The 25,560-nt window shown below is 42.4% G+C and overlaps 1 protein-coding gene across 1 annotated transcript; it reads left to right on the top strand.

The window, feature by feature from the left end:
* The first annotated feature begins 41 nt into the window (after positions 1 to 41).
* On the top strand, positions 42 to 25,560 carry LOC306787577 (connector enhancer of kinase suppressor of ras 2-like). Its single transcript, XM_079282757.1, has 22 exons — positions 42 to 167; positions 4,543 to 4,706; positions 6,787 to 6,989; positions 8,239 to 8,326; positions 9,438 to 9,479; positions 9,576 to 9,695; positions 11,434 to 11,493; positions 11,665 to 11,733; positions 14,258 to 14,404; positions 15,823 to 15,956; positions 16,853 to 17,055; positions 17,248 to 17,337; positions 18,217 to 18,407; positions 18,525 to 18,573; positions 18,695 to 18,873; positions 18,970 to 19,043; positions 20,760 to 20,831; positions 21,023 to 21,090; positions 22,051 to 22,151; positions 22,230 to 22,716; positions 25,172 to 25,371; positions 25,454 to 25,560. The coding sequence occupies exons 1-22, from the start codon at positions 104 to 106 to the stop codon at positions 25,499 to 25,501; spliced, it is 2,853 nt and encodes a 950-aa protein (XP_079138883.1). The 5' UTR covers positions 42 to 103; the 3' UTR covers positions 25,502 to 25,560.

Genomic DNA, 25,560 nt, shown 5'->3' with positions numbered 1-25,560 from the left:
TTTTTCTTTATTTTGTAAAACATTTTTGAGGGTGGGGTGTTGGATTTGTTGTGGGTGTGTTGTTTTTTTCTTTTGTCACGCGTGAACAAGACAAACTTCTACCATGGCACTGGTGATGGAGCCCGTGAGCAAGTGGAGCTCCAGTCAAGTGGTTGACTGGATGAAAGGTAAGGCATCAGGCACGACGGCAGCCAAATAGAAAACTGACACCGCCAAACTGCGATGTTTCAATGAACAGTGTTGCGCTGCGTGCATCAACGCATTTCAACACAGATTCACTCCAGATGCCAAAAAGGAGAACAAAACACCTGCTGAGCCTCGGGTTTTTGCCTCATCGGCACGCGGCTGCTAAAGGCTTTTAATTACAGCCTCAAATCATTTGATCGTTTTTTCCCCCCCTAGCCTGTTACAATGTGGAGACGATTTGTCCTTTCAGACCAGCATGTTCTCCAGAGCCACACATTCAAATAGCTCAACGCGGATTCGAACCTCTATTGTGTCATGCAGGGGGGGGGGGGGGGTATTGTTAACGCGGGAGGCTGGGAAACATATAGCGGACATCCCAGTAATTACACACGAATTATGACTCTTCTCACGGGATCTGGGGTCAGACTCTGTATTTCAAGTTATTGGCCACGCTTTAGCCGATGTGTGCAATGTGTAGAATAAGAGCTTTCATGGCTTTGCAAAGTCAGAGCTTAAAGCCATCTGTGCCAAATCCTGATCCACAGATGTTCTCAGTTATGGTGAAGAGGTCCCGGCTGACAACTATATAAGATGAAATAGTTTTAAAACCTCATAGTGCATCGAAGCCTGAGGCGATGCTCCATTTAGCTCTCACTTCACGTTATGCATTTATTCAGGCAGAAGAGCATTTTATGGGGTACATCTGAACATATCTTCAAATTTGGGAAACAACCTGCAGACAAATGAGGTGCAAATACACATGACTCACAGATGGGAGCCATGTTTGTTAATGAAGCACTATTAAGGCCAACTGCAATCCAAGAGAGAGCGACAGAGAGATGTTTTAAACTGAACTTCAAATAAGGGAGGCTTGGGCTGGATTTAAGTTGGAAAGCCTCATATGTAGTTGTCAAAATCAATTCACCATTAATGAGATTTGGTAGCTGTGTTGGATGAAAAAAAGTTCCTCAGAGGAAAATTGTTTGCTCAAGACAGACCAGCAGTCGGGGTGCAGCGAAGTCAACAGATTTGCTGCTTTTTGTCTGTTTGCATGATAAAAGTAATGCTGGCGGTCTGTTGCTGTGAAATCTGTACGGTGGAGGTGGAGGAGATGGTGAACTCCGTAAGAGGATGCTCTCCAAGTCTGTTTATTTGTCTGTCAATGCATTAATTGTTTCAGTATTATGTGTTTTGCAGAGCCACGTGGTCACGTGTCAGGCCACTGCCCTACAGAGATGCTCCAGATTAAACACACGCATAGGCCGACATCTTTACTGCCTCAACACACACACACACACACACACACACACACACACACGCTGTTGGTCATAATTCTAAGTCTGTCGGCCTTTTTCTGCTGCCTCAGACATATTATGATTGCATGGATCAGGCCTGTCTTAGTATGAGTTGTGTGTTACAAATACCTGGATCTGATGCTGCCTTTTAAACAGGGTGTTTTTGTGAGTGTGCTGGCAGAGTGAAGACAGTGTATAGCTTCATGGAGGATTCAAACGGACACAGCGGCGATAGGATGTGGAGACAGGCAAAGACTGAACGGCCACAACAGTTCAAACGAGATCTCAGCTGACCAGTAAATAAGCTTGTAGCGCAATTGAGAAATATAGAGAGCAAGAAGCAAATATTGGATATGAGAGAGGACTCTTCAGTGTCCCACATCTGACAAGTGGAGCAGAGACGATTGTGTGCCCAGAGCCCAGTAATGGTAATTTAAAGTGAGGGACAGAGCGGCGCTGAGAGACACTGAGGAGGGGAAACGGAGAGGGGGTTTCATTTTTGTCTCTCATCCATTCTCGGCTCCTGACGATTGGTAGCGTTTGCCGTGAGCACTCGCAGGTTCCATTATTAGCATACCGCTCCCTGATGTCACTGGAGGCCAAATAGGGGCACCCTGTGACCTTCCCACAATCCCCCCCCCCCCGGTAGTGTTTTGTGTGAGCAAAACGCCCTATTCCCAGCTGTGACAAAGCTTTGATGAAGAGATTTCCTTCACAATAGACAAAAGAATTCCAGCTTTGACTGAAAATGTGTTGTTAAACAAGTGCGCTACCACGCACAAACGCATATGAACATCTTCGGTATTGTTTTTGTGATTTGTGTGTGTTTTGAGGCACAGATTTAAAGCAGGCTTAGTGTAATCGCTCTACTCTTCCTGGCAGTATGTATTCTCGTGATTCATGTTTTGTGAAGTACGTCAGCTTTATATTTGTTCTCTTTCAGTCCGTCTTGCACAGAGTGTCAGCCACTGGCAGTGATCAATGAAGAGTCAGATGAACAGGAATCCATTTTAAACAACGCTAACAGCCCATAATATCTCTCCTCACATTACCAGTGGATTATCTAGAATGGAGATCACCATGTGTCAGTGCTGCACTTTTAATTTCTCCTCAGCGTGCCTCATAATCTGACCCCGTACATGACGTGGACAGGAACATTGATGTAGCGGAGATTACTTAGTACAGCCAGCGAAGTGTAGTCCATCTATTACGTGATGCTACTGTCGTAAGAGGACACGTAAGAAACAAGACGGCATTTCAGTTTTAGTCTTTTTGTGTCTTGAGTTTTTAAAATTATAGTCATAACCTTTTATTTATACGCATCACAATAGTGCTCCATGATGCTTTTCAACACCATTTAAATATTATGAGAGTTTATTGCTGAACTCAGCAGACAGCTATGTCTCATGCTACCACCATCTTTTGGAAGGCATCATCTCCTCTCTTCTCTCCGTATTTCTTTATTTGGTCCTGCGGTTAGGGAGAATCCCTGCCAAAATCCTGCTTCATGGTTTCTATGGCAATGTGGGGAATACTTCATTGACGTAATGAGTCTCAATTAACTTGGTAAAGAGGCCGATTAGTTAAGCCTTTAACTTGTATGCAAAACCATGAAACTCTCTGTTTCCTCTCCACCGTTTAGCTGCCAGCTAAACCCGATCAGAATGCTTGATCAGGTTTAGGCACAGCGCTGAGACACATGTATATGATTGGTCCGCAGCGATGAGAACACCAGATGAGCAAAGAGTTGTGTGTGCGTGTGTGTGTGTGTGTGTGTGCGCCTCTCTTACTGAGACCGAGTGTATAGAAAAAGCCTCACAAAGGCTACTCTCTCTGTTTGCAATGGTAAAAGGACAGCCAGTTAGCATTCAGAGCACTTACTGGTGACATTCAGCCGACACACAGTATGTACGTCTATAAATGAGTTGCAGCTGAAATTATTACACAATTCATCGCTTTGGAAATCAACAGAAAATGACTCGGCAACTATTTTTTTTTTTAAGCGAAAAAATGCCAGCCTCTCTGGTCTTCGATCGTGAAATTAATATCTTTGGGGTGTTGGACGGATGGATAAAAACAAGCAATTTGGAGACATACTTTGAGCTCTACGACATTATCGACGGACATCTTTCACGAGTTTCAGATATTTTATAGATCAAGCAATTAATCAGTTAATTGAGAAAATAATCAGCAAATTAATTGTTAATAAAAATAATAAAAAGCTGCCCCTAAATTATTTTTTCAGATAGTGTGTGTGCTAGATATAAAGGAGAAATAAACTGTAGATACAATTCTAGAGTCAAGAAACCTCTTATAAAATATTTACAGAGCAAAATGTATTTGCTGTTAAATTATTTGGAGCAGCACACAATGTACATGCTTTCAACATCATTTTTTTGTCATTAGCTCTGTGGTAGGAAGACAGAGCGTGGACACAATGTCATCAACACCAGTAGAAAATGCTCTCCAATGCAATTCTTCCAAAATAACCTGTGTGCAGACTACATGCAATTTATGAAGATGGGTTCATTTAAGTTTATGGTAAATCTTTAGTTTGTTTTGGATTTAATTATTTTGATAAAGTATCTCGACCCCCTACTGTGAGACAGTGCTAAACCTCTGTTGATGAGTTGAAATTCGTTGATGGAGCTGAAAAATCAATTTGTTTTAGTCTCCTGCACTTCATCGACTGCGTCACTGAAATACTTCACACCTGCTGCAGCAGCGAAAGATGGAACACGAGCTGAGCACAGACACGAAGCCCCTTTTTAGTTGAAAGCTTTAAAGCTGCAACGGCACCTCAGGACTGTTGAGGAGGAGGAATCTGTCCGATTTCTGGCTTGACGCAGACGGTTTCACACTTAAGACACAACAAAATACAACCTGTGCTCAAGTTTTACAGATTTGCAGCACATATTCTGGCAAGAAAAGGGATATCAAGCCCTATTAGAACACGTAAGGTAAATAAATGTTTCATAAGACATCAGAAAGTCTGATACTGCCAGCAAACAAATGTTTCATGTCGTCGAGCTGTACAGAAAGTTTCCCTGTCGTCCCTCAGGCCTGGACGACTGCCTGCAGCAGTACATCAAGACCTTCGAGAGAGAGAAAGTAGGGGGGGACCAGCTGCTGCGTATCACCCACCAGGAGCTGGAGGATTTGGGAGTGTCCAGAATCGGCCACCAGGAGCTCATACTGGAGGCTGTGGACTTACTTTGTGCTCTGGTGAGTCCAAGCGTCCCACGCTGTCTTCCTCGAAGAGTTTCAGACCTCTGCTGTTGGATGAAGTTTCTGTTGCGCATTTGGTGCCGTCTCAGCTTTTCAAATACTTTAAAATTCACTGGATTTCCCCCAAGATAGAAAATAAGGTTGTTGTTTTTTTGTCCTAAAAAACATATAACATTTCAACTGACAGTTATTAATGCTCTCTCATTAAATCTGTTTTATCAGTTAACAAAATAAATGGGTAAATAGGGGAATGTTGATTGGGAAAATGCTTTAGGCCTCACGTTTCAAACATCACAGCAAATCTACCAGAGATAATAATCTGGTATCCTCTACAGGCAAACCTTACATCTGTCACTAGTGCTGACATGGACTACAGCCTCCTCCTGGAGTGATTTGTGCTCTTAGTCTCACAAGAAACGACTCTCTTGCTGATCGACTGCTGCTGTGATTATCAGGCTGTTGAAGAAGTGAAAGCCTGATATTCATACAGCTTGTAAAACTCACTCCATCCTCCTCAATCCTGTGTTAACTTTTGATGCAGGTCAGCAGTATCACAATGACATAAGATTAACCAATGACGATGTAGCTTCCTGTTCAGAGTCTCCTCCTCCAGTGAAACCCAGTAGTTTCTGGTAGAATAATGTAGAACACCTTTGTTTGTAGAATATCTTTGTTTTCTCCCAGAGGAGAGCGGTAACCAAAATTCTAGAGATCTTTTGTCCATGAAAATATATTTCTTTCCAAACTTTGATATTTAAATGCATTCACTGTAGTATAATCGGGCCTTAAATTTGCAGGTTCAGGGGAAAACTTTTCTTTCATTGCTTTTTTCAATTATTCGTTGGTATGTTGCGTTCTGCCTTCTTATAGTTTGGGATGTTTGTTAGTTGATTTCGGCCTGTTGGCTCATAAAAGTTCAAAATTCATATTGCATCTAATAAGGGCTCTAACTAATCAGCAGATTATTTTGTCAATTAATCATTTGGTGCATAAAATGTCAGAGAATAGGGGGAAATATCAAACAATGTTATAGAGCTTAAGTGTTTACAATGATATAAAACAGCATCAGATCCTCACATTGGAGAAGGGGGAACTATAAGACAATATTTTGTGTGAGAAGTTAACATCCCAGTTAAGGAATTGTATTTATCACAGCTGTTAACAAGTGCAATTTAATTAAAGCAAATGTAAAGCTCTCTTTTGTATTTGAGGGATATTTTGTTAATTGGTTGTAGGTGTGTCATCCACCTGTGCTCGGCTTAATCATTTCTTAAGACTCTCTGAGTTTGATCAATTCAGACTTTTTTTCCTTTATATTATTATCTATATTTATTTATCTGCACACTGAGGGGACAATCGGAGAGTAAACATGGATGTCAATACCGAGAATTAATAACCTGCTATTTGCTGCCTCTGTCAAAATGCACATCCGTGGCGGTGTTAAAGGTGAACAGCTAGAGGAACTGGAAAAGGAGAAGATGGTAGAGAATGTATGAGAAGTAGGAATGAAGGAGAGCGGGTGGAACAGAGATGGGTACTCGTTGGCCCTAGAGACACAGAGAGAGACTGGATGGAGATTTAGTGGACTGAGGTCACAGATGCACTCTGAATCTAAAGTCCTCTCATCCTGCATCGCTGCACGGGGGCCTTGCTTCAGCCCCAAAGCTCCTTATGTAACTGGGATTTAGTTTAAAGTCTCTCAGGCCCTGCTTTATTGAATATGATTAGCGGCCTTCTTGCCGCGCTCTCCCCTCCCAAGGAACTCTAACGTGACAGACACCCACAGGCCTCCACGTGCATTAGGCGACGTACGGAGTAATGAGAGATCTGCTATCCCTCGACACGCAACGTGACAGATGGAGCGGAGCAGGCCGGATGGGTCAGTGGTTTCATTCCTCTTTGCGTTTGTAACATCCTCTATTGTGTGACAAGGTGGGTCTTTTTATTCACAGAGCGATGTCATGACAACACTCGGTTTCAGTCTCCACACTGGAGAAATTCTTGCGTTGCGTCACAGTTAAAACAAACACTGACAAACTGGTCAAACAGAGTGAGCTTACTTTCCTTTCTCCTCTAGAATTATGGGCTGGAGACTGAGAATCTAAAGACTCTTTCTCATAAGCTGAACGCATCTGCCAAGAACCTGCAGAACTTCATCACAGACCGGCGGCGCAGCGGCCACTACGATGGCCGAGCCACCCACAAGCTGCCCAACGACTTTCTTACCTCCGTGGTGGACCTGATCGCTGCAGCCAAAAGCCTTCTGGCGTGGCTGGACAGGTAAGATTTGCAAAAAGGTGCCCCTGTAATACACCTAATCACGTTAAACCCACATGTTCATGTACACACATTCACGCACGTTTTCCCTGTAGGTCTTGACGTTGGGAGGTTACGTAGCAACACTATAGTTGTGCCTAATATAGTCTCACATTTTGCACCTCTTTCAAAGCCCTGAAGGTAATCTATGATGCATACTTCTGCATTTTTAATTCGATATGATGGAGTATTTGAATTTTATATTTTCTTTACATTTTACAAAATAACTTTCAGCAGAATCTATGTATACTGGCTTCAAAATGGAATGAGGCCGTCTTCTTTATCTGGCATCAAGCGTTTGATCATGTAGTGTGTTTTGGGAATTCTAGTGTGTTTTTAACACATACAGACCAGTTTTTAATGTTATGTCCGTGACCAATCAGCTGACAAGAAAAGATGAGTAAAGGCCTTATATAAGTAGACTTTGACAGGGTGGCAAAGAAGGCACTGAGCAAGTCTATTTATATGTTGCTTTATCCCTTTGTGTGTGTGTGTGTGTGTGTGTGTGTGTGTGTGTGTGTGTGTGTGTGTGTGTGTGTGTGTGTGTGTGTGTGTGTGTGTGTGTGTGTGTGTGTGTGTGTGTGTGTGTGTGTGTGTGTGTGTGTGTGTGTGTGTGTGTGTGTGTGTGTGTGGCATCCGTTTGTGCGAGTGTGTGTGTGTGTGTTTGATGAATTTGGAAGTTCAAAGCAGACAGCATTTAACAGAAATAACAAAGTAAACTGCCGTTTCTTTTCCCATTTAGAAAAGTCCTAATCCACAGCGTCTATTCTAATTAAAATTCAATATCCACTGTTTCCTTTTCGTGTTTGAATGCATTGTTGTTGACAACATTACTGGTTTGGGATTTAAATAGGACTCTGGTGTTATGTTTAATGTTTTCTGGAGTACAGAGAAGAAAATGTGGAAATTAAAATATACCAGTAATCTTTAGGCTGTGTGCAGTTACAGTCACAATGATCGATCAGCTCATAATGGCATCTATACTAACCATTTAATGTTGTTTATTATTATTGTTTTTATACGTGAATGCTATACTGTACACACAAAGAACATTCATATTATTCTCTGAAATCTGACTTCGGTCTTAATGCGTGTGTATGTGTGCTGATGCACACGACGGTGTGTTTGTAAATGTTCCCACACATTTACCAAAGACTTTGTCTCAAAGGAGGAATGATCTAATGGTTCATTCCAGGTGCTCCTTCTTTTTCAGGTCCCCATTTGCTGCAGTGGCAGATTACTCCGTGACACGAAACAACGTGATCCAGCTGTGTCTTGAGCTCACTACGATTGTGCAACAGGTATATAAGTCGTGTAGCTTAAGTTTTCATTCTATTTCAATTTCACGATCAAAATACCTCCAATAGACGAGAACCTGATTTCCCACATAAAAGTATAATGGTGACGCCAACATGCATTACTCCTTGTTTCAGTCTTAAAGTGTGCATGTTATATGTATATACTGTATATGTGCATATGTTTTGTTCGAAGCTGAAGGTTCAGTAAATAATTTGTTTTATGCTTGATACAGAACTGAAGCATCATCTCACTTAATTATTTTCATACACATCCAATTAGAGCCTCGAATACCTTAACAGCTCCTATTCTTTTTTTCCTCCAAATATTGCATCCATATGTTCAAACATGAGAAAATATTAAAGGTTTAAACTACAGCAGATATACATGAAGTACAACAAAGTTCTGCAACTGTTAAAATGTCTTTAACTTGAATAATTTCATAAAACTACTTGAGGTTAGCTGATCACTAATATGGGAATTAGAACTCCATTCTGTTTACGCACAAAGGTTCTGGTTTTTATGAATTACTGTCAGTGCGCATATACGTACATTCACGTTTTTCACCCGTCATACATGCTGTCACTTAAAGCCTCTCCTCATACAGCTACAGTTGAAATGCATGTTCAGATATTTTCAAAACTAAAGACGCATCAGATCAGATGAAATGTTGGAAATGTATCACAGATTAGATATTAATATCAGTGTATTCATGTTTGGCCTGTACATGATGACAAACACAACCAGCCCTGTACGACCCTGAAAGATCAGTAAATAATGAGAGAAGTGATGCTTAATAGGTTTTAGGACAGTCTCTTAGGAGAATAATGTTTATAGAAAAATGTAAGTGGGAAAAATTGAAGGTGGGAGTGAAAAAGGGCGATAGGGAGAGAGTCGAGTGCCGAGAGAGGAAGACTGGCAGAGAGAGAGAGAGACATGCCTCCGCATTGGTGATTCATTTGTTTTGTGTTTGTGCATGCCTGTGTGGGAGTGTTGGGGGGTTATAGGTGCCAAGCTGCTCGGTTTTGCTTATATCCACCTACAGCAGAAATGCCAATAATAACTCCATTTTGACACATTCTCTTGAGGTAACAGTGCTCTCTGAATGTTCCCCAGGACTGCTCTGTGTACGAAACAGAAAACAAAATCCTAAATGTGGTGAGTTGCTGACTTGATCACACTGGCTCGAAATGTAAATGAAGCTATAATGAGCTCACTTTAAGGTTGTACTCATCCCTAATATGTCCTCCCCAGTGTAAAACTCTGTCCGAAGTGTGCGACCACATAATCTCTCTGTCCTCGGATCCCATGGTGTCCCAGGCTGCACATTTGGAGGTTGTGCAGCTGGCTAACATAAAATCCACTGAAGGACTGGTAAGGCTGAGTCTTCTCTGTCACACTCCTTTTTTGTGAGTTTCTTATTGGTCATCCTACCCAGTCATTTGAGAAAGGGCTACAGGCCGCTTAATTACATAGTAATTACAACAAAATAACTTAACAATTCCCCGACAATATTGATATAATAGGAAATTCAATAACTGAGATCTGGATTAAGAAATAGGTTTAGCTAGAATCTCACACACACAGACTCTCTTTCATCGTAAACACAACAATATGTAAAAAGCCTGCAAGCCCAAAACCACCCCACTACACATGTGGCACTTCACAAAAACTAGCTTTGGATATACTTTTCCATCACACAGTATGGTTTAGTATACTGAAAATATCAAGATGTTAAATTGTTTTCCAGGTTTGACGAAATGAACACAGGAAAAAGCTACAAAAAATAGTAAAGTACAAAACTACTAATAATGCTGGATGATGGTGAAACTAATTACGGAAATCACAACAGCATGACTTCTGACAGTTCAGTGACGTCTGTTTGATCCAAATATGGCATGTGCGAATTATCTTGCAGCATGTATCGCACTCAAAAATGTTATTTCAGTTGCTTAATCACTATTACTAACCTTGCCTGATTTGTTCCTTCCAGTTATATCGCAGTTATTTTAAACTCTTTCCTCTGTAGGTATTTTGGGACCATGAAGGGACCCAGCTATTTATTTAAAGTAAAACATGAAAACCGTGTGCTGCTAGTATCTTATTAGGCTCATTGTAGCTGTCCCAAAACTGGGTTTAGCTGAGCTCGTGGGCATATGAGTCAGCTGGTAAAAAAGCAACATAAAAAAGATGGCATTGTCCGTGTTAAAATGAACAAATGTCCGTGTTAAAATGAACAAAATACAAAATGCTTAACTTGCAGATTATATGCAACGAATGACTGTCTATGCATTTACCTTGGGGACAAACTATAGGCAGACCTAAAGTAGCAGGGAAGACACTTATTTTTTGCCGCCACTGTATAACCATCAGCACTTGGTCGGACTCCATCTTCGCTCTGACCTACACTCAGGCACGAGCGCCCTGCTTGGGGTCACAATAAAAGCCCCACCCCCACACAAATACTAACAGGGGGCATGGAAGTTCTCTCATCCGTTCAGTAAAACCTGAACACAACAGTGGGCCAAGTGGCCTAAAAATAAACCTCTTATAGTCATCTTGAAGACTGGCATGCTGCTTCTGTGTATCTGTGTGTGAGGGCACATTTGTACTCATGCACATCTGTGTGTCGGGGTGTGTGTGTATTTGTAAGGCCCTTTAGACCCCTTTTAGTGAAAACTTTGAGTTTTAGCTTTTCTGCAACATATGAACAGTATTTGCAGATACATAATCCCCCATGTTTGATTCGATCTGCTCGAAGGAGCATTTGAGTGAGACCTACTACATGACAGCGGTTCAGACCGTGCCGCGTACGCATGGTATGTAAGGACCTTGCTGCTGTCATTTGAACATTTGTCCGATTAGGCAAATCTGAGCTCAATATGAAAAACACTTATGTCATTCACTGCTGCTAAAAAAATCATTGAGATAAATCCAAACTCCTTCCCGTTTTGTACTGCGAGCAGATTAAAACAAATGTTAAGATTTGCAATAATGCTATGACCCTGGTCTGTATGGCAAATCTGTATGGCTGCGTCAAGATGCCTTCGGTTAAAAGAGCCTCATGTTAAAGTTTGCTTTGTGATGTGAAATTCTTGCTATCTCCCCACAGGGCATGTATATCAAATCAACATATGATGGTCTGCATGTAATCACCGGGACAACAGAAGGAGTAAGTACAAGCCTCTCTGTGTTTACGTCTGTTGTTGATCTTGGCCTCGCTGCCCGTTTGCTCGTGGTGTAATATGTAGAGTCAGGTGTGTCACTTGCATCACAGTAAGCTCTGTCATGACACTGAAATGGAGCCGCAGTTACTGACTCTGCCTCTCCGTCTATCCATCAGTCTCTGGCTGACCGCTGTAAGAAAATCCATGCTGGAGATGAAGTCATTCAGGTCAATCATCAGACAGTGGTAAGACCACTTTTCTCACATTTGCCATTTGCCAAGTGGCTGGCTCTAGGGCCTCTTGTAGGTTTGTTTTTGAGGACTGGATATGTTTCTTTTCCCGTCACAGGGTCACTTGGATGGTCAATTGAAATTGTTGAGCTCATGCTCACTAGAGGCCTTCAGTCAATCAGGAGGTTCCTGCTTAGGGCCCTTAACAAACTGTTAACACCATTTTCACTGTGATTTCTGTTCGTGGCGTTTAAACTCCTAAACACTCGTAATGCATCCACACAGGTGTTTTATTTATTGATTAGACTCTCCTCAGGACAAGACTGTGCTTGATTGATCCTCCTCACATTTCAAGTAGTTGTGTTGCAGTTGTTGGAGAGGGACAGCTCACAAACTGTGTGTTCCATGTTTTTTGGGGTCTTGGCTGGTGCCATTCGTGGTTGTCTCCTTAAATCCCTGGGCCAGCAGTTTATCCTTATTTTGAAAAAGCTGTTTAGGGACCTCATATCATTCTCAGCTGTGCCCAGCTTCAACCTGATCAGAGCACTAACCAGCCAATATAATTTGCTTTGCACTGTTTTTTTTGTAAGAGATTAAACTGCAGAAATCTTTTGTTGCTTTTGTACATAGCATTGTAAAAATGCAGTGGTGCACAATTTAAATAAAGCACCCTTTGTCTAAACTAATTGCTACTTGTGTGTGCAACAGCAAGATGTATGATAATTACACGGCTCAAGTCAGGTTCATTTCAGTCGGTCAACGAACCCACAGAATGCAGCCATTTTTTAACAGAGAATAAGTGCAAATACAGAGTTTATTTTGTTGTCAAGCAGCTGAGTGAGTGTGACAGCTTAAGTGGGTGATGGCAATATGTAAACTCAGTTGACGTGTCTGCTGATCCAAAACTGTACTGCTACCGACTGCCATAACCAGCTTAAACATTGATCATACATTTAATTGAGTGTGGTCCATAGTTAAGAACAAAGCCATGGCGGTTGATTGTTTGTTCATGAACATCCCATTAGAGGAGGCATTAGCCACGCTGAAACCAAACCGCATTGAACTAGATGCGTCTGTGGTGGGAGGATTCTTTGCACCATCTCTTTACACACGAACTTTATAAACCAGAGGAGAAAAGTACAGGACAGGTTTTAACAGTAGAGCAAGCAAAAACATCTTCAGGTCTGAGAGACAACAAACAAACATCAAGGTTTAAAAAAAACCACAATATCAAGAGAAGAGATGCTTGAAACAGTTCAGGGATCTATAATTAAAGCAGCTGGGAGAAGTTCAGCAGACAGACACAGAACAAAGTTGACTGGATTTTAGTACCCTTTTCCATGAGACGCAGACATTACCAAGGCTGCGAAAGCAAAGGAGTTACACCAACCAAAAGAAAGTGAAGAGGGAAAAATCTTTGAATTTGAAAAGTTGACTGTAACACATCTGGGATAAGCGAAAGAAATGGCAATTTATTTGGTGCTATTGAGCACAAGATTGGAAGGCTGTAAAAAAAACCAATGACAGCGTGTCAGACATAAATAACTGGAGGCAGCAAGAATAGATTGAATTTCTGGTGCAGGTCAATAAATGGTGAAGGCTTCAGACACATAAAAATGGACAGTAGATTTTAACACAGGAGAGCGTTCCAAGAGTCCCCTAAAGGATATGAGACAAAAAGAAGGAACCAATGGCCTGACAGTTTATGAGAAACACCATAAAGCACAATATTTATATGTCAAGGCAAAGCAGTCGATAATTGAAAAAAGTTTTTAAAAAAAAGATGGGGTTTACTTCTTTAAATATACAGTAAAACAGTCTTCTTATCATAGAATAAAGCAGGCTTTGGAGTATACAAGTATCTGTTTCAGCCTGTCTGTCTCTTTAATCTGCGTGAAGAATTTCTGTGTAGTGGCTGTCAAGGTGTAAAATGACCGTACTTGGAAAGGAACAAAGTGATTGCTAGGTCAGTGCCTGAAAAGTGCCGGGTTTCTCAGGCTGCTTGGAAAACACTAGATGTACAGAAAGTCAGTGCAGTCAGCCAAGCAAGAGAGGAGATCTCCTCCTCAAACTGGACCTGGCATATTTGGTTCAGCTGCAGACTGTGCTTCTCTGGACGGGATGCGTCTTGTGCCAAATGTCATTAAAACTTGGTTAAAGACTATTTACAAGGCTTGCAGCTGTTCATGACATCGGGGCTCACCGCGTCATGACAGCGCCTGCAGATTGATATCACGGGAGGTGTACAAGATGCCCTTTGGCGTCCTACTTTGCATTTGACATCGTCATCAACATGAGTCTCAGAGGCTGTGCCTCAGTTACAAACCATCAGAATGCACGTGTATAATTAAAATAACGACCACAACAGCACAGAAGTGGCTTAGGCGTTTCCAAATCACGCGAGAAAGGATCAATGAATCCCTGTTCTAGTCACTAACTACATGTTCACGTTGAAATATCAGCTCATTATTTCTGTAGTTGAGTCATGGGGACGCCTGTGTGTTGGGGAAACCCTCATCACGCTGTTGTTGTTTGCTAGGTGGGCTGGCAGCTGAAGAACTTGGTGAACTTGCTGCGTGACGACCCTGCAGGTGTCACCCTGACGCTGAAGAAACGCCCACAGAGCACGCTGACATCAACCCCGGCACTGCTCAAGAACATGAGATGGAAGCCGTTGGCTCTGCAAGTACGATGACTGATTTCATCCTCTGCAGATATGTTTGTGTGTAGATGTGTATTTGTGTGTGTGTATCTCTGTGTGTCTGTTAAGAATACGACTGCACAGACTCTAGACACTAGACACGCATAAACCCAAATGTAGGAGTGCAAAGTGAGGATGGGGTTGAATTAAATTAGCGCTTTTACAATAGGATGCAATCTAATACAACATTCCTGAAAAACACATTAACTTTGTAAAAACCTACCTTTTTCAGAGAGATGTTGTTGCTATGGGGTTTGCAATGTATTGCTTTTGTTGCATCCTCCTCCCTTATCTACCACAGCCTGCTACTAATTGGTTGGCGGTTCCAGCATCATTCATTCACAAGCTGACATTTCAGACCTCAGTGGCATCTGTTGTCCTACTTCGGCCAAACCAGCCCCATTTTTAGGACACTGTGCCTGAGCCAGACTGGGTGGAAATGAGAGGGATGTGTATTAATGTAGTCCAGCCTTTCTTTGAGTCCGAGGCCAGAGAAAATGTTTTCTTCCCCCTGAGGCCCTGAAGCACAGTCCTGCTCAGCCTCCTTCCCCTTCACATCACATCCTCATTCTTCTTCTTCTCTACCTAAATCGAATTTGCTCTCCTGCTGGCATTTTTCAGGACAGAAAGGTTTGGGGGGGGGGGAAATAACCTAGAATGTTTTCTGCCCTGAGTTGCGACTAAAATGAACAATGTCAAGGTAGTCTGTTAAGTTACTGAAAAGAACGCTGTGCTATGGAAGCCCTGCAGTAGCACTGACACACATAACGGTCTTATGATGGAGCACATATCTGATTTGTCAGCTGTGAGTTACACAAGATATTAGCATAGTTTAAGCAGTGACAAGTTAGTCATTTAACAAGAATTTCACTCATTTAATAAGCTTGTTAATATATTTGTTGTCCCTGCGAAAGGCATCTTGTGATTGGATTACTTCTCTCTCACTATTCAAGTTGAGTTGATGACTAGAGGGTGATATAAAGGATATTAGTTACATATTTTGTTATGCAGGCATCATGAATAAACAAGGAGCAATCTCCATGTACTATTTAACAGACAACGTAGGCTAGAACCAGGTTTTCCTTGACCTGAATGTGAGGGACAACTACACTGCACACCAACCCGTCGTCTGGTGTGCACTAGTTAGAACTGGAGCATCAGCGACGTACAGCAGGCTGCTCATTTCACGGTTGAGATGCTCAGCACCACAGCCTGAACCGAACAAATGGTCCCTGACTGACTGACTGACTGACTGGACTGCTGTGAAATTGTCTGTGTGTCAATCCCTGTAACTGTTGCTGTCTCTCCCTGTCTGCCTGTCTCTCTCACTCTTTTGCACATGCTCACACACACACACACACACACACACACACACACACACTTACACGTTCACTCACACACAGCCAATCTTCCCTCAGAGCCCCAGCAGCAGTGTCGCCACGCCAACCAGCACTTTAAGTACGCCATCCAGGAGGAGCAGCTGTGCTCTGCAGGACCTCTACATCCCGCCTCCCCCTGAAGAGCCCTACACCCCCAGGTGAACTCACACTTACACGTAAAACACACAGTTCACCAGCAGCGCGTGTTTTACCAAATTAAGGGACCTTGTGGAGTTTTTCACCAGTAGTGGAGCTGTGGAGCAATGCTATTAAAAGTGTTTTAATTGTGTCGGGTGCAAGGACGCACAGGCACCTGAACGAGCACACACACATACACATCCCTGCCTTCGGTTTCGTGTTACTCCTTTGACAGTATGGTGGCGGTAAAACACAAAGAAGTGTAGTATTGCACTCACAAATGCATTGAAGACAAAGACGGATACCGTAGCTGGCAGACATGGACGTAAACAATGCCAGAGTTAAAATTAAAATAAAAAAAGATTGCCAAAAGGCTCTGCAAGTGTTTTTGAGGAGGGAAATGCAGTCGACATGTTGTCACGTCTCATGAATACACGGTCCACTTAGGCGAGAAACACTGAATGTAAACATAACAACTAACGAAGAAAAACCCCACGGGGTACCTGCCACTGAGAGCATGCTGATGGTAGCAGTTATCTCAAAGCACCCACTGGTAGCGTGGTGGTAGACTCCTATTTAGGCTTGTTGTAATGTAATTTATTCAGTGACTGTAAATTATATATATATATATATATATATATATATATATATATATATATATATATATATATACACATATTTTCTTCTATAATTAATTATATATCTGTGATCTTGTTTTAAAAATATACATAGGAAAGAATGGGCTTGGGACTGAGAGCCCGGAGAAGTGAGAAAGTATTGAGAGATGGACTAACACATGATTGGTTTACATGCTTTTCACCATATATTCTGTTGGTGGCATTGCTATTTATTTTCTCTAATATTAGTCAAGATCTTCACTGACATTAAAATGACTTCCTTCCTTCCGTTACCACAGAGATGACAAGAGCAACCTGTCGGGTGACGATCCTCAATCGGACGTCCTTATCGCCGAGGGATCTGAGTCACCAAACTCCTACCTGGACCAGGAGTGTCAGCGGCAATTTCCTCTGGTGGAGGAAGATGCGATACTGTGCTGTTACGAGTACGACCAGAACCAAGAGGTGTCATCAGTCCGCAGGGGGAGCACTCCCACCTATGGTAAGACCCTGATCTCATCTAAAGACTCTGCTGTAATCGTGAGAGCCAAGAGCTCAAAGCCCTGCGAATGTGACGTCTGTATGCTTTCGAGATGTTTTTGAGACGTCTACAGCTGTTTGATGTGTGTGTGTGTGTGTGTGTGTGTGTGGGCTGCTGTGTAATATTGACGTTCCCCGCGCCTCCTTGCTCCAGGCAGGCTTAGGCCCATCTCAATGCCGATGGAGTACAACTGGGTGGGAGACACCGAAGACCTGGCCAAGCTGAAGAGAGAGAGCAGGAGAGGTGAGTGGGAGGCAGTGGGAGAGAGAAAAAGAAAGGGGGGGGAGAGAAAGGAGGGAGACAGAGAGGGACAGAAGGAGCTGAGGCGAGTGGGTGGATTTCTCATAATATCCTCACCCTCTCAGATCTCCGAGCCAGAAAGCAGAAGGATCAGCTTGCCCGTCAAAACCGATAACATGCTGGATATCAGTTCGTGCCTCGATCTCCTCCATGTGTTCACAATCTGTCACTGCTCCTTTTTTCCCGTCATCCCTCTCTTTCTCGCTCTCAGCTTTGCCGTTTCCCTCTGGTTTGGATATAAAAAGTACACCGTTGCTTTGGCAACTGTGGAAATATATCCCGAGATTTTCACATTTTGTTGGTGACTGTCGAGCTCGGTGGTAAATGGAGTGGGAGGAGACTGGATTGCTTTATTTCAGTCCCAAAGAAAGACTCGAGAGATGCGTTTGTTGCCTCTAGGGACGTTGTCGATTCAGTATGTTGCTCCTTTGGGCTTTTCAAAAGAAGTGATGACGCTATATTTATCTACAACAGACACTATTTGGAAGTTTTGAGGCCTTCCTGCCTGACAACAGCCTTCCTCTTTCGGAAGTCTTTTGAAACGTCAGCATTCACTGATCTCAAAGAGAGAGATCTAGATGACAGGCAAACTGACTAGTCTTTGAGCAGATTACATAAAGAAAACAACATAAAAGTTCATAGTCAATGTAAAATGACTTGACTAGGTTAATAACTGACAAACGAGCTTACGAAAATGATGCAGCGTCTTGTAATTTAGACACATTCAGTGGAACTGTACAGGCATTTAGTATGTAAGCTAGTGTAAGTAAAATGGCATACATTGTGTGTAGCACTGAGTTTGCCTCTGTTGTGTCCTTGCAGAGAATTCCCTGCTGCGTTTTGTGAGTGAAGATAAAACCCCGGGAGAGGACTTCCTGCTGGGACGCAGCCTGAGTCAGAACAGGAGGAAGACTGAGCGCGGAGCCAGCCCCACCCATTACACGCTCGGCCCCGCCCTCCAGATGGAAGTCTCCCTGTCCACATCCAGCTCTGACTCTGCCTCCCTCTACCATGTCAGTCCCTTATGTCTGTGAAAATTCATATTGTTGTTGTTGTTGTAAGCTAGTGTGGAAGCGGGAGCTTTTAGCAACCGTGGGATCGGCATGTCATCATTCCTGTTTACTTTGCAGGTGTTTGAGCGATCCTCGCTGATGTCGAGGTCAAAGAAGAAGAGTAAAGGTATGAGCATTCATTTGAAGAGTTTTACTTGAGTCCTCGCATGCACTCAAACCCAAACATGCTTCTCTGGGAGTGTTTTCTGACCCCCTCGTCTGTTCTGCTCCCCTGCTGGCGCCTGCAGCTGGAAGTCCAATGTCTTCCATCAGCAAGCGGCGGATTTCCTGCAGAGACTTGGGTCAGGGCGACTGTGAGGGCTGGCTGTGGAAAAAGAAAGACGCGAAAACCTATTTCTCACAGAAGTGGAAGAAGTACTGGTTTATCCTGAAAGACGCATGCCTCTACTGGTACATGAACGAGGAGGTGAATATGATGAATTTCACAAAAGAGAAATTCATAGCATTCCGCCCTGATCTGTGATGTGGCACTGTGAATTAACTCTGTGTTTGCTCCTCACAGGATGAGAAGGCGGAGGGCTTTGTCAGCCTCCCGGAGTTCAAGATTGATCGCGCCACTGAATGCAGACGGAAGTAGTGAGTACTGACCAGAGATCAAGCTGCTTAGATTTGCATTGCTTTTCCATTTAGCCTCAAAATTGGATAAAACTAGAAACAAATTTGTTGAAAACCACTCACAAAGCTGACAGCAGAGACTTCATGTTGCATATTAAGATACAATGCTACAAATGTATTGTCGGTGCAGAGGTAACCTTGTGCAAATAGTTTTTTGGCAGGAAAAACATTGGCATAGATATTGAATAATTTAGCGAATTGACCATGCAAAACGGACAATTTCAGAGGACGTCTGACTCACAAACACACATTGTGCACATAGTGCACATTGCACCAGTAACATTTTAGTGTTAACACATTTATGGCTTTATTATAATTTTTGTATTTGATATTAATTTAAATCTGAGATCATGAATAGAAATATATAATATAATAGTGCATGCAGAAGACTGAAATTACCAGTATGTAGTACAATAATATTATGAAATATATCTGTAAAAAATTAGACACCTAAAAGTGTAAAACTAGAAGTGTGTCGATCACATTTTATCAGTGATAATTTAACTGATTCATGCTTTTTGGACCTGAGGTTAGTATCTACAGGGATGGCTGATCATTTGTTTAGTTTGAATGCTGATGGAGTAGGTTTAGTAATGTGGAGAAGTTATAACGTCGCTGAAAGAGTGAGACACAGATTTGTTTTTATGTTCTCCAGCTAAAGCGAAGAAAGGTAACTTGACCTAAATTCCTTTGCTACATGAGAAAAGAAGGCTCGAGATATAAATGTGCCCTTCTGATTCAACTTCTTAACAAAAAAAAGTTGAGCTTTCGTTCAGTGTTACTCACGAAAACACATTGCGTGTATCCTTGAGCTCTAACAAATGGGATGAAGACATTTCTTTCCACATAACACATTTACAAAGCTGACCAACTAAACGGACACCCACTCATAGCAAAACAGCTCCCGAGCACTATTAGAGATAATAAATACAAATTAAAAAAAACTCCATGAGAACCTTTCAGCTTTAAGATTTTAAATGAAATATTTAGATCATCAGCAGCTAAATCTGATCTGGTTTAAGGATCTTGCTTTTAAAGAAACCCAAAATATTTTTTTGCAAAATCCCACAGAGACAGTTCAGGTAATGAATGTGCTTCTTTATACTATATACTTTGTGGCAAATAACTGTGAGCACATTTAATGCATTTGTTGTTCACTAATGGGTTAAAATCAAATTCAGAGGTTTTAAAAATCATCATAAAGGCATTGTGTTTCATGAACATGGCTTTGTGTATGTATGCATGTATGCATGCATGTATGCATGCATGCATGCATGTATGTATGTATGTATGCATGCATGTATGTATGCATGCATGCATGTATGCATGCATGTATGTATGTATGTATGTATGTATGTATGTATGTATGTATGTATGTATGTATGTATGTATGTATGTATGTATGTATGTATGTATGTATGTATGTATGTATGTATGTATGTAACTCTGTTCTGGATTGTTTTGCATGCATGCTAATTCAAACTGCCTCAGACTTACTAACTGCTCACAAAAATAAGCAGAGCAGTTTATGAGCAGTCTTGCCGTGTGTGTGTGTGTGTGAGTGAGACTGGGTGCCTGTTTATCTCTGCGGTCTTTTGTGTTGATATGTTAATTTGCTCTATACGTCTCCGTTCTTGTGCTTACATATCATTAAAAATACCCTTGGTTCCCTTTCAGTGCTTTCAAGGCTTGCCATCCGAAGATAAAGACGTTCTACTTTGCAGCGGAAAATGTAGATGACATGTCGCGGTGAGTTAACGAGGCTGTGATAGTCGTGCTGTAAACTCCCCCGATCCCACATCTGCAACCACATTCATACCCCTGCCGGCCCGGAAATTGAATCCCCCTACAGGACTGCCCACTCTACTTGAACAGAGCAGTTTTATGAGGGTGATTGGTCAAACAGGGAGACGCATACAACCGTTATTTTCTGCCCACAGGTGGCTGAGTCGTCTCAGTATGGCAGTAGCAGGCTACTCGGAGCAGGAGAAAATTCGCCAAGACCAAGGTGAGATTAGTCACAGGCTGCTCACTGTGAACCGCCGGCTGTTAGATGTTGCTGGTCAACACTTATTAAATGCGATTCCTCAATCTCAGTGTTTATAATAAGTAATGACGTACGCATGAATAATAATTTTGCCTAGTCTCCTCTTGGCGAGGTCTTTATTCCATCACAATGTGTCTGCTCCTTCAGCCCCATCTTATACATGCTGCAAATATGAGAATTCAATAAATACGTTTTATTTTTACATTGTTGCCAGAGGTTTTTTAGCACCTCTTTCCAGCTTCACTTCACCTTGGTATCCGATTCAAGCATCTCTGTTTTGTGCTGAATATAAATGCTCATTTTAGGGGCTGAAGGCGTTCTTGTTATTTCCATATTCTGCTGTTATTTGGTTTGTCACGCGAATGGACCGGAAATGATGGAACCAACCTTTGTGCTATTCAGAGGAGCCTACGTAGAGACTTTGCCAAGGTGGGGGCGGGTGAGATCAGGTTTGTCGTTGGTTTTATGAAGAGGGGGGCTTCTTCCTTCCCAGACAAGTTGCTAAATTAGACTCTCCACACCTCCAGAGGACTGAACAGGAAGCGCTCGTGATTCATCCGTCTCCATATTCAGCCGCAACAGTTAGACCTGAACACCTACACTGCAGCTACACCTGTCAGAACACTGATTCATGGGACATGAACTTACGCAACAGTTTATAAAGCCATCATAAATTGTACTTATGTATTATTTGTATCGACTACAACCATGCACCAAAGTCTCATAAGCCATGGCGAACCTCAGCCTCTCTAAACTACCAGCTACCGAAGTCCGGGTGTGAAGATTCTGATACAGGTGTGAGTGTAACTGCTTTGTTTTGACAAAAGTTTATTTGCATTTAAAGAGCTTGATTTTGATTCTGCAGTAGAGATTTTTTTTTAAAAAGAGAAAAAAACATGACACAATCTTTGTTCATGACAGATTACTGGAGTGAGAGTGATCATGAGGAAATGGAGATGCCTTCGATGCCCAAACAGGACAGTCCGCCACCACCTTATGACACCTACCCCAGAGCATCCTCAGTGAGTCTAGCAGCCCGTAGTTTGGTAGATGTGGCAAACCTCTCTTTTTTTTCTTGCTAACTGTCTGTTTTTGTTCAGGTGAGTCCCTACCTGGAACCGAAACGTGGCCACCTCTCCTCCTCCGACACTTTCCAGTCCCGCTCCTCTCATGACGACTTCCACTCTAAGCCTCAGGACGGTAGCGGCAGCAACAACGGCGTCTCCTCCGGCCAGAAGACGACCAGCCACCGAAACTCATGGCAGGACCAGATGGAAAACAACGCAAGGATGCACTACCTCCAGACGTTTCCGGTGGAGGAGACCCTGCTATCTGAGGACAGAGACCAACTGGCGATGGAGTACCGCAGGCAGTCCACCCTGCCCACACAGCGCAGCCTGCTGCAAGAACAGTACAGAGCCCTGCCTCTGCCCCACAGGTCCAGCATCAATTCAGATGCAGGAGGGAAACCCCGCAGCTTCACGCTACCCAGGGACAGCGGGCTCCATGCTATCTTGGCCGCCACCACAGCTGCATCGGATCAGAGAGAGCCCCATCACTACCCGCTGGACCGGGCCAGAGGCAGTGGTCAGACACACAGCATCTCTGTTTTACATCTTTTCACATGAACCTCAAGCACAGACCTTTAAGATTATAACAAGGTTTAAGAATATACTATATTACATCAAACTAGAACTGAAACAGTTAGTTGATCCATTGAAACATTTTGATAATCAATTCCCAAAAAAAAGACATTTTGGGAAACTGTGATGGAAATTTTGAACCAACAGGATACATTGATTAATTGCCAAAAATAACCAACAGACAAATAATAGAAAAATAATGATTAGTCGACACCCTACATTTGTTTGTGCGTACGTGTAACTCAAGGTTTACCCCCGCAGTTGCCACAGAATACCTGGAAAGAATGTAAAGTAGCTCAGCGAATTAGAAAAATTTGATTTGTCAAAAACCTTTATTCACATATTTGTGTTCAAGAGGAAACTACCACACAAATAGGATTACATATTGGCTGACATTTATTATGAACCAACTGCACAGGACAAGCTTCCCACCAAGCTGAGCCACTTTCTAGAAGCTTAACACCACGAGCTGCGATTGAGACTGCGTGAAAACAACTATTAAGCTGCAAGTGAGCAGAGAAGTCGAAAGAAGTAACAGATAAACGGTTGAAATGTCCAGCTTCTGCCACTCCAAGTGGTACTGAAGCGAACACAAACTTAACTGAAAATTCAAAACTAGGACAATTTCCGGATCACTATGTTTTGCATGGAAAAATAAGTGGCAATATACATTTTTTACATCAACAACAGTGTTAGGCAACAGCCTGTTTAGGATCAGTACATTTGGAACAAGATGTTGGGTGTCAATGAAGGGGTACTAGAGCTAATCTGAGGGCGGTGGGGATGCGTTTCACAGATAAGGGTGGGAACCACTGCAGTAGGCCATGAGAGGAGATCAAGGTGTCGCACACTTAACAATATACAGTAACTGAGATCACCCTGACATGTGGGGACCTCTCCTGCTCACTGTTACATGCATATCAGTCTGTTCTTCTGCACAGTGTTGAGCAAGCGTTCTGTCATAGGTTATTATATTGAAGCTGCTTATAGGCAGTCGGAATCAGCAAATGTCAGAGGTTGAATACTTGCTATTATCGCTTTATTGGATTGATTTTGAAGCCAGCCCATTTGCCTTCCCTCAAACACCTCCAGGGCAGGTTGTCTAAGTGAGATGAATTTTAGCATCTGACTTGATAGTGATTTATCTTGGCAGTTTCTCACTCACTCACACTCATACTCACACACACTCTTTCTCTCGCTCTTTTTCTTGCTCGATCGAGATGTCATTGTGCCTCTCTGCAATATTTGAATGGTGAAGCGAGGAGGAATCCTTTCAGCTCATGTTGAATTCTGAACAGGATCAAGCAACGCGCCTAAGGGTCCTTTCTTCTTGTCCTCATTTATCTATTGCTCTGCCGTTCGCGCTCTCCATCACTGCCTGTAAAGACGAGAAAGAAAAACAAAACAGGCGGCAAATAAAGCATGATACATTTCAAAGCACAGCCCCAGAGCTTCAGAACGCATCACCCTGCTTCCCAACCACAAAATAGAGTGATGACTACCTGGCACTAGTGTAGTGTTAGTATCATGCCAGCAGAGGGCAGTGTATGTAAACGGGAGACAAGAGGTGCCCTTGTAGTTTATTAGAATGATGTACAAGCTGTGCACTTCTCCCTAAAAATCTCATAATGTGGAGCTGAAAAGTACCTGTGAGCCTGTAAAGAAGACTCTATATATATATATATATATATATATATATATATATATATATATTGAAGTTGTCCTTTTAGTTCTTAGTAATTGTGACGGTATTTTACACAACTTTCCTTTCATCAAGAAAATAATTGGCAGATTCATCCAAATTGCCAGTAGTTGCAGCCCAGTCTTTGGTGATTAGACTCCATCGTGACATGGTATATTAAAGAGGGTAGTGACGCTGTGGTTAGATCAGGAATATTCCTACCTGGAGTCTAGACACTGGTGTTTGTGGTGGTGAAGGGAGTTGCTGAATATCTGATGATGAGATAAGGAGCAGGATCGGCCCTGGATATGATGGAGACTCGAGGTGAATGGGGTGGAGGACGGTCGCATCGCTTCATACTTTTAAAATTTGACAGCAACGATGTGATTGGCTTCGGGAGATCGTGGCAGAATCTGGTTTGTTAACTTCAGAGTGAATGCCTGTAATCGGCTGATAGAGGAGAAGCCAAAGAGAGGGAGACACCAAGAGATTTGTGAATGAATTTGGCTAATCTTCACATAGTGGAGTGGGGCCACATTCACTGCTGAGTTTATTTTGTTAAAGGTTATACCTCTGAAGTGTGAAAAAAGGAGATAATTCAGAATAATTCTCTGTATGCAGGTTATTAATTTATAATTTGCTGTAAAAAAATAAATCTCATCCTTGACTTCAGTTCAAAGTAAAATCTTTGTTGATGATTGCTTGTCCTTCTTACCAGGCCATGGACGGGACTGCAGGATGCAGTCTGACTCTCTGGGAGACTTGTACAGGGCTCTGGAGCAGAGCAGTCTGTCCACATCGGCTGACCACAGATCAGTCAACCGCCTGGAGTACAAGCGCTCATTTGTCCGCCGAGTAAATGACCCGTTGCTCAATGACAAGCTTCATCGTCTCCGGATCCTCAACAGCTCCCTTAAGGTAACTTTATTTTTTTGCATTTGTGTCTCTCCATGTGTGATTTATTGGCTAATTTCTAATTGATACCTTCTCTTTATTACAGAATGTCCCTCTTCAAGACACAAACCGGTCTTTGGGTTTTTTAGGGTAAACTGTGAGGATCAGTGTGCTAATTAAACCTCAAACCAATCGCCTCTGCCTGTGCCTCAC

The sequence above is a fragment of the Melanostigma gelatinosum genome (genome assembly GCF_949748355.1).
Source record: "Melanostigma gelatinosum genome assembly, chromosome: 14".
NCBI lineage: Eukaryota > Metazoa > Chordata > Actinopteri > Perciformes > Zoarcidae > Melanostigma > Melanostigma gelatinosum.
The sequence above is the reverse complement of the archived record's forward strand: the minus strand, read 5'-3'. Positions and strand labels throughout refer to the sequence as shown.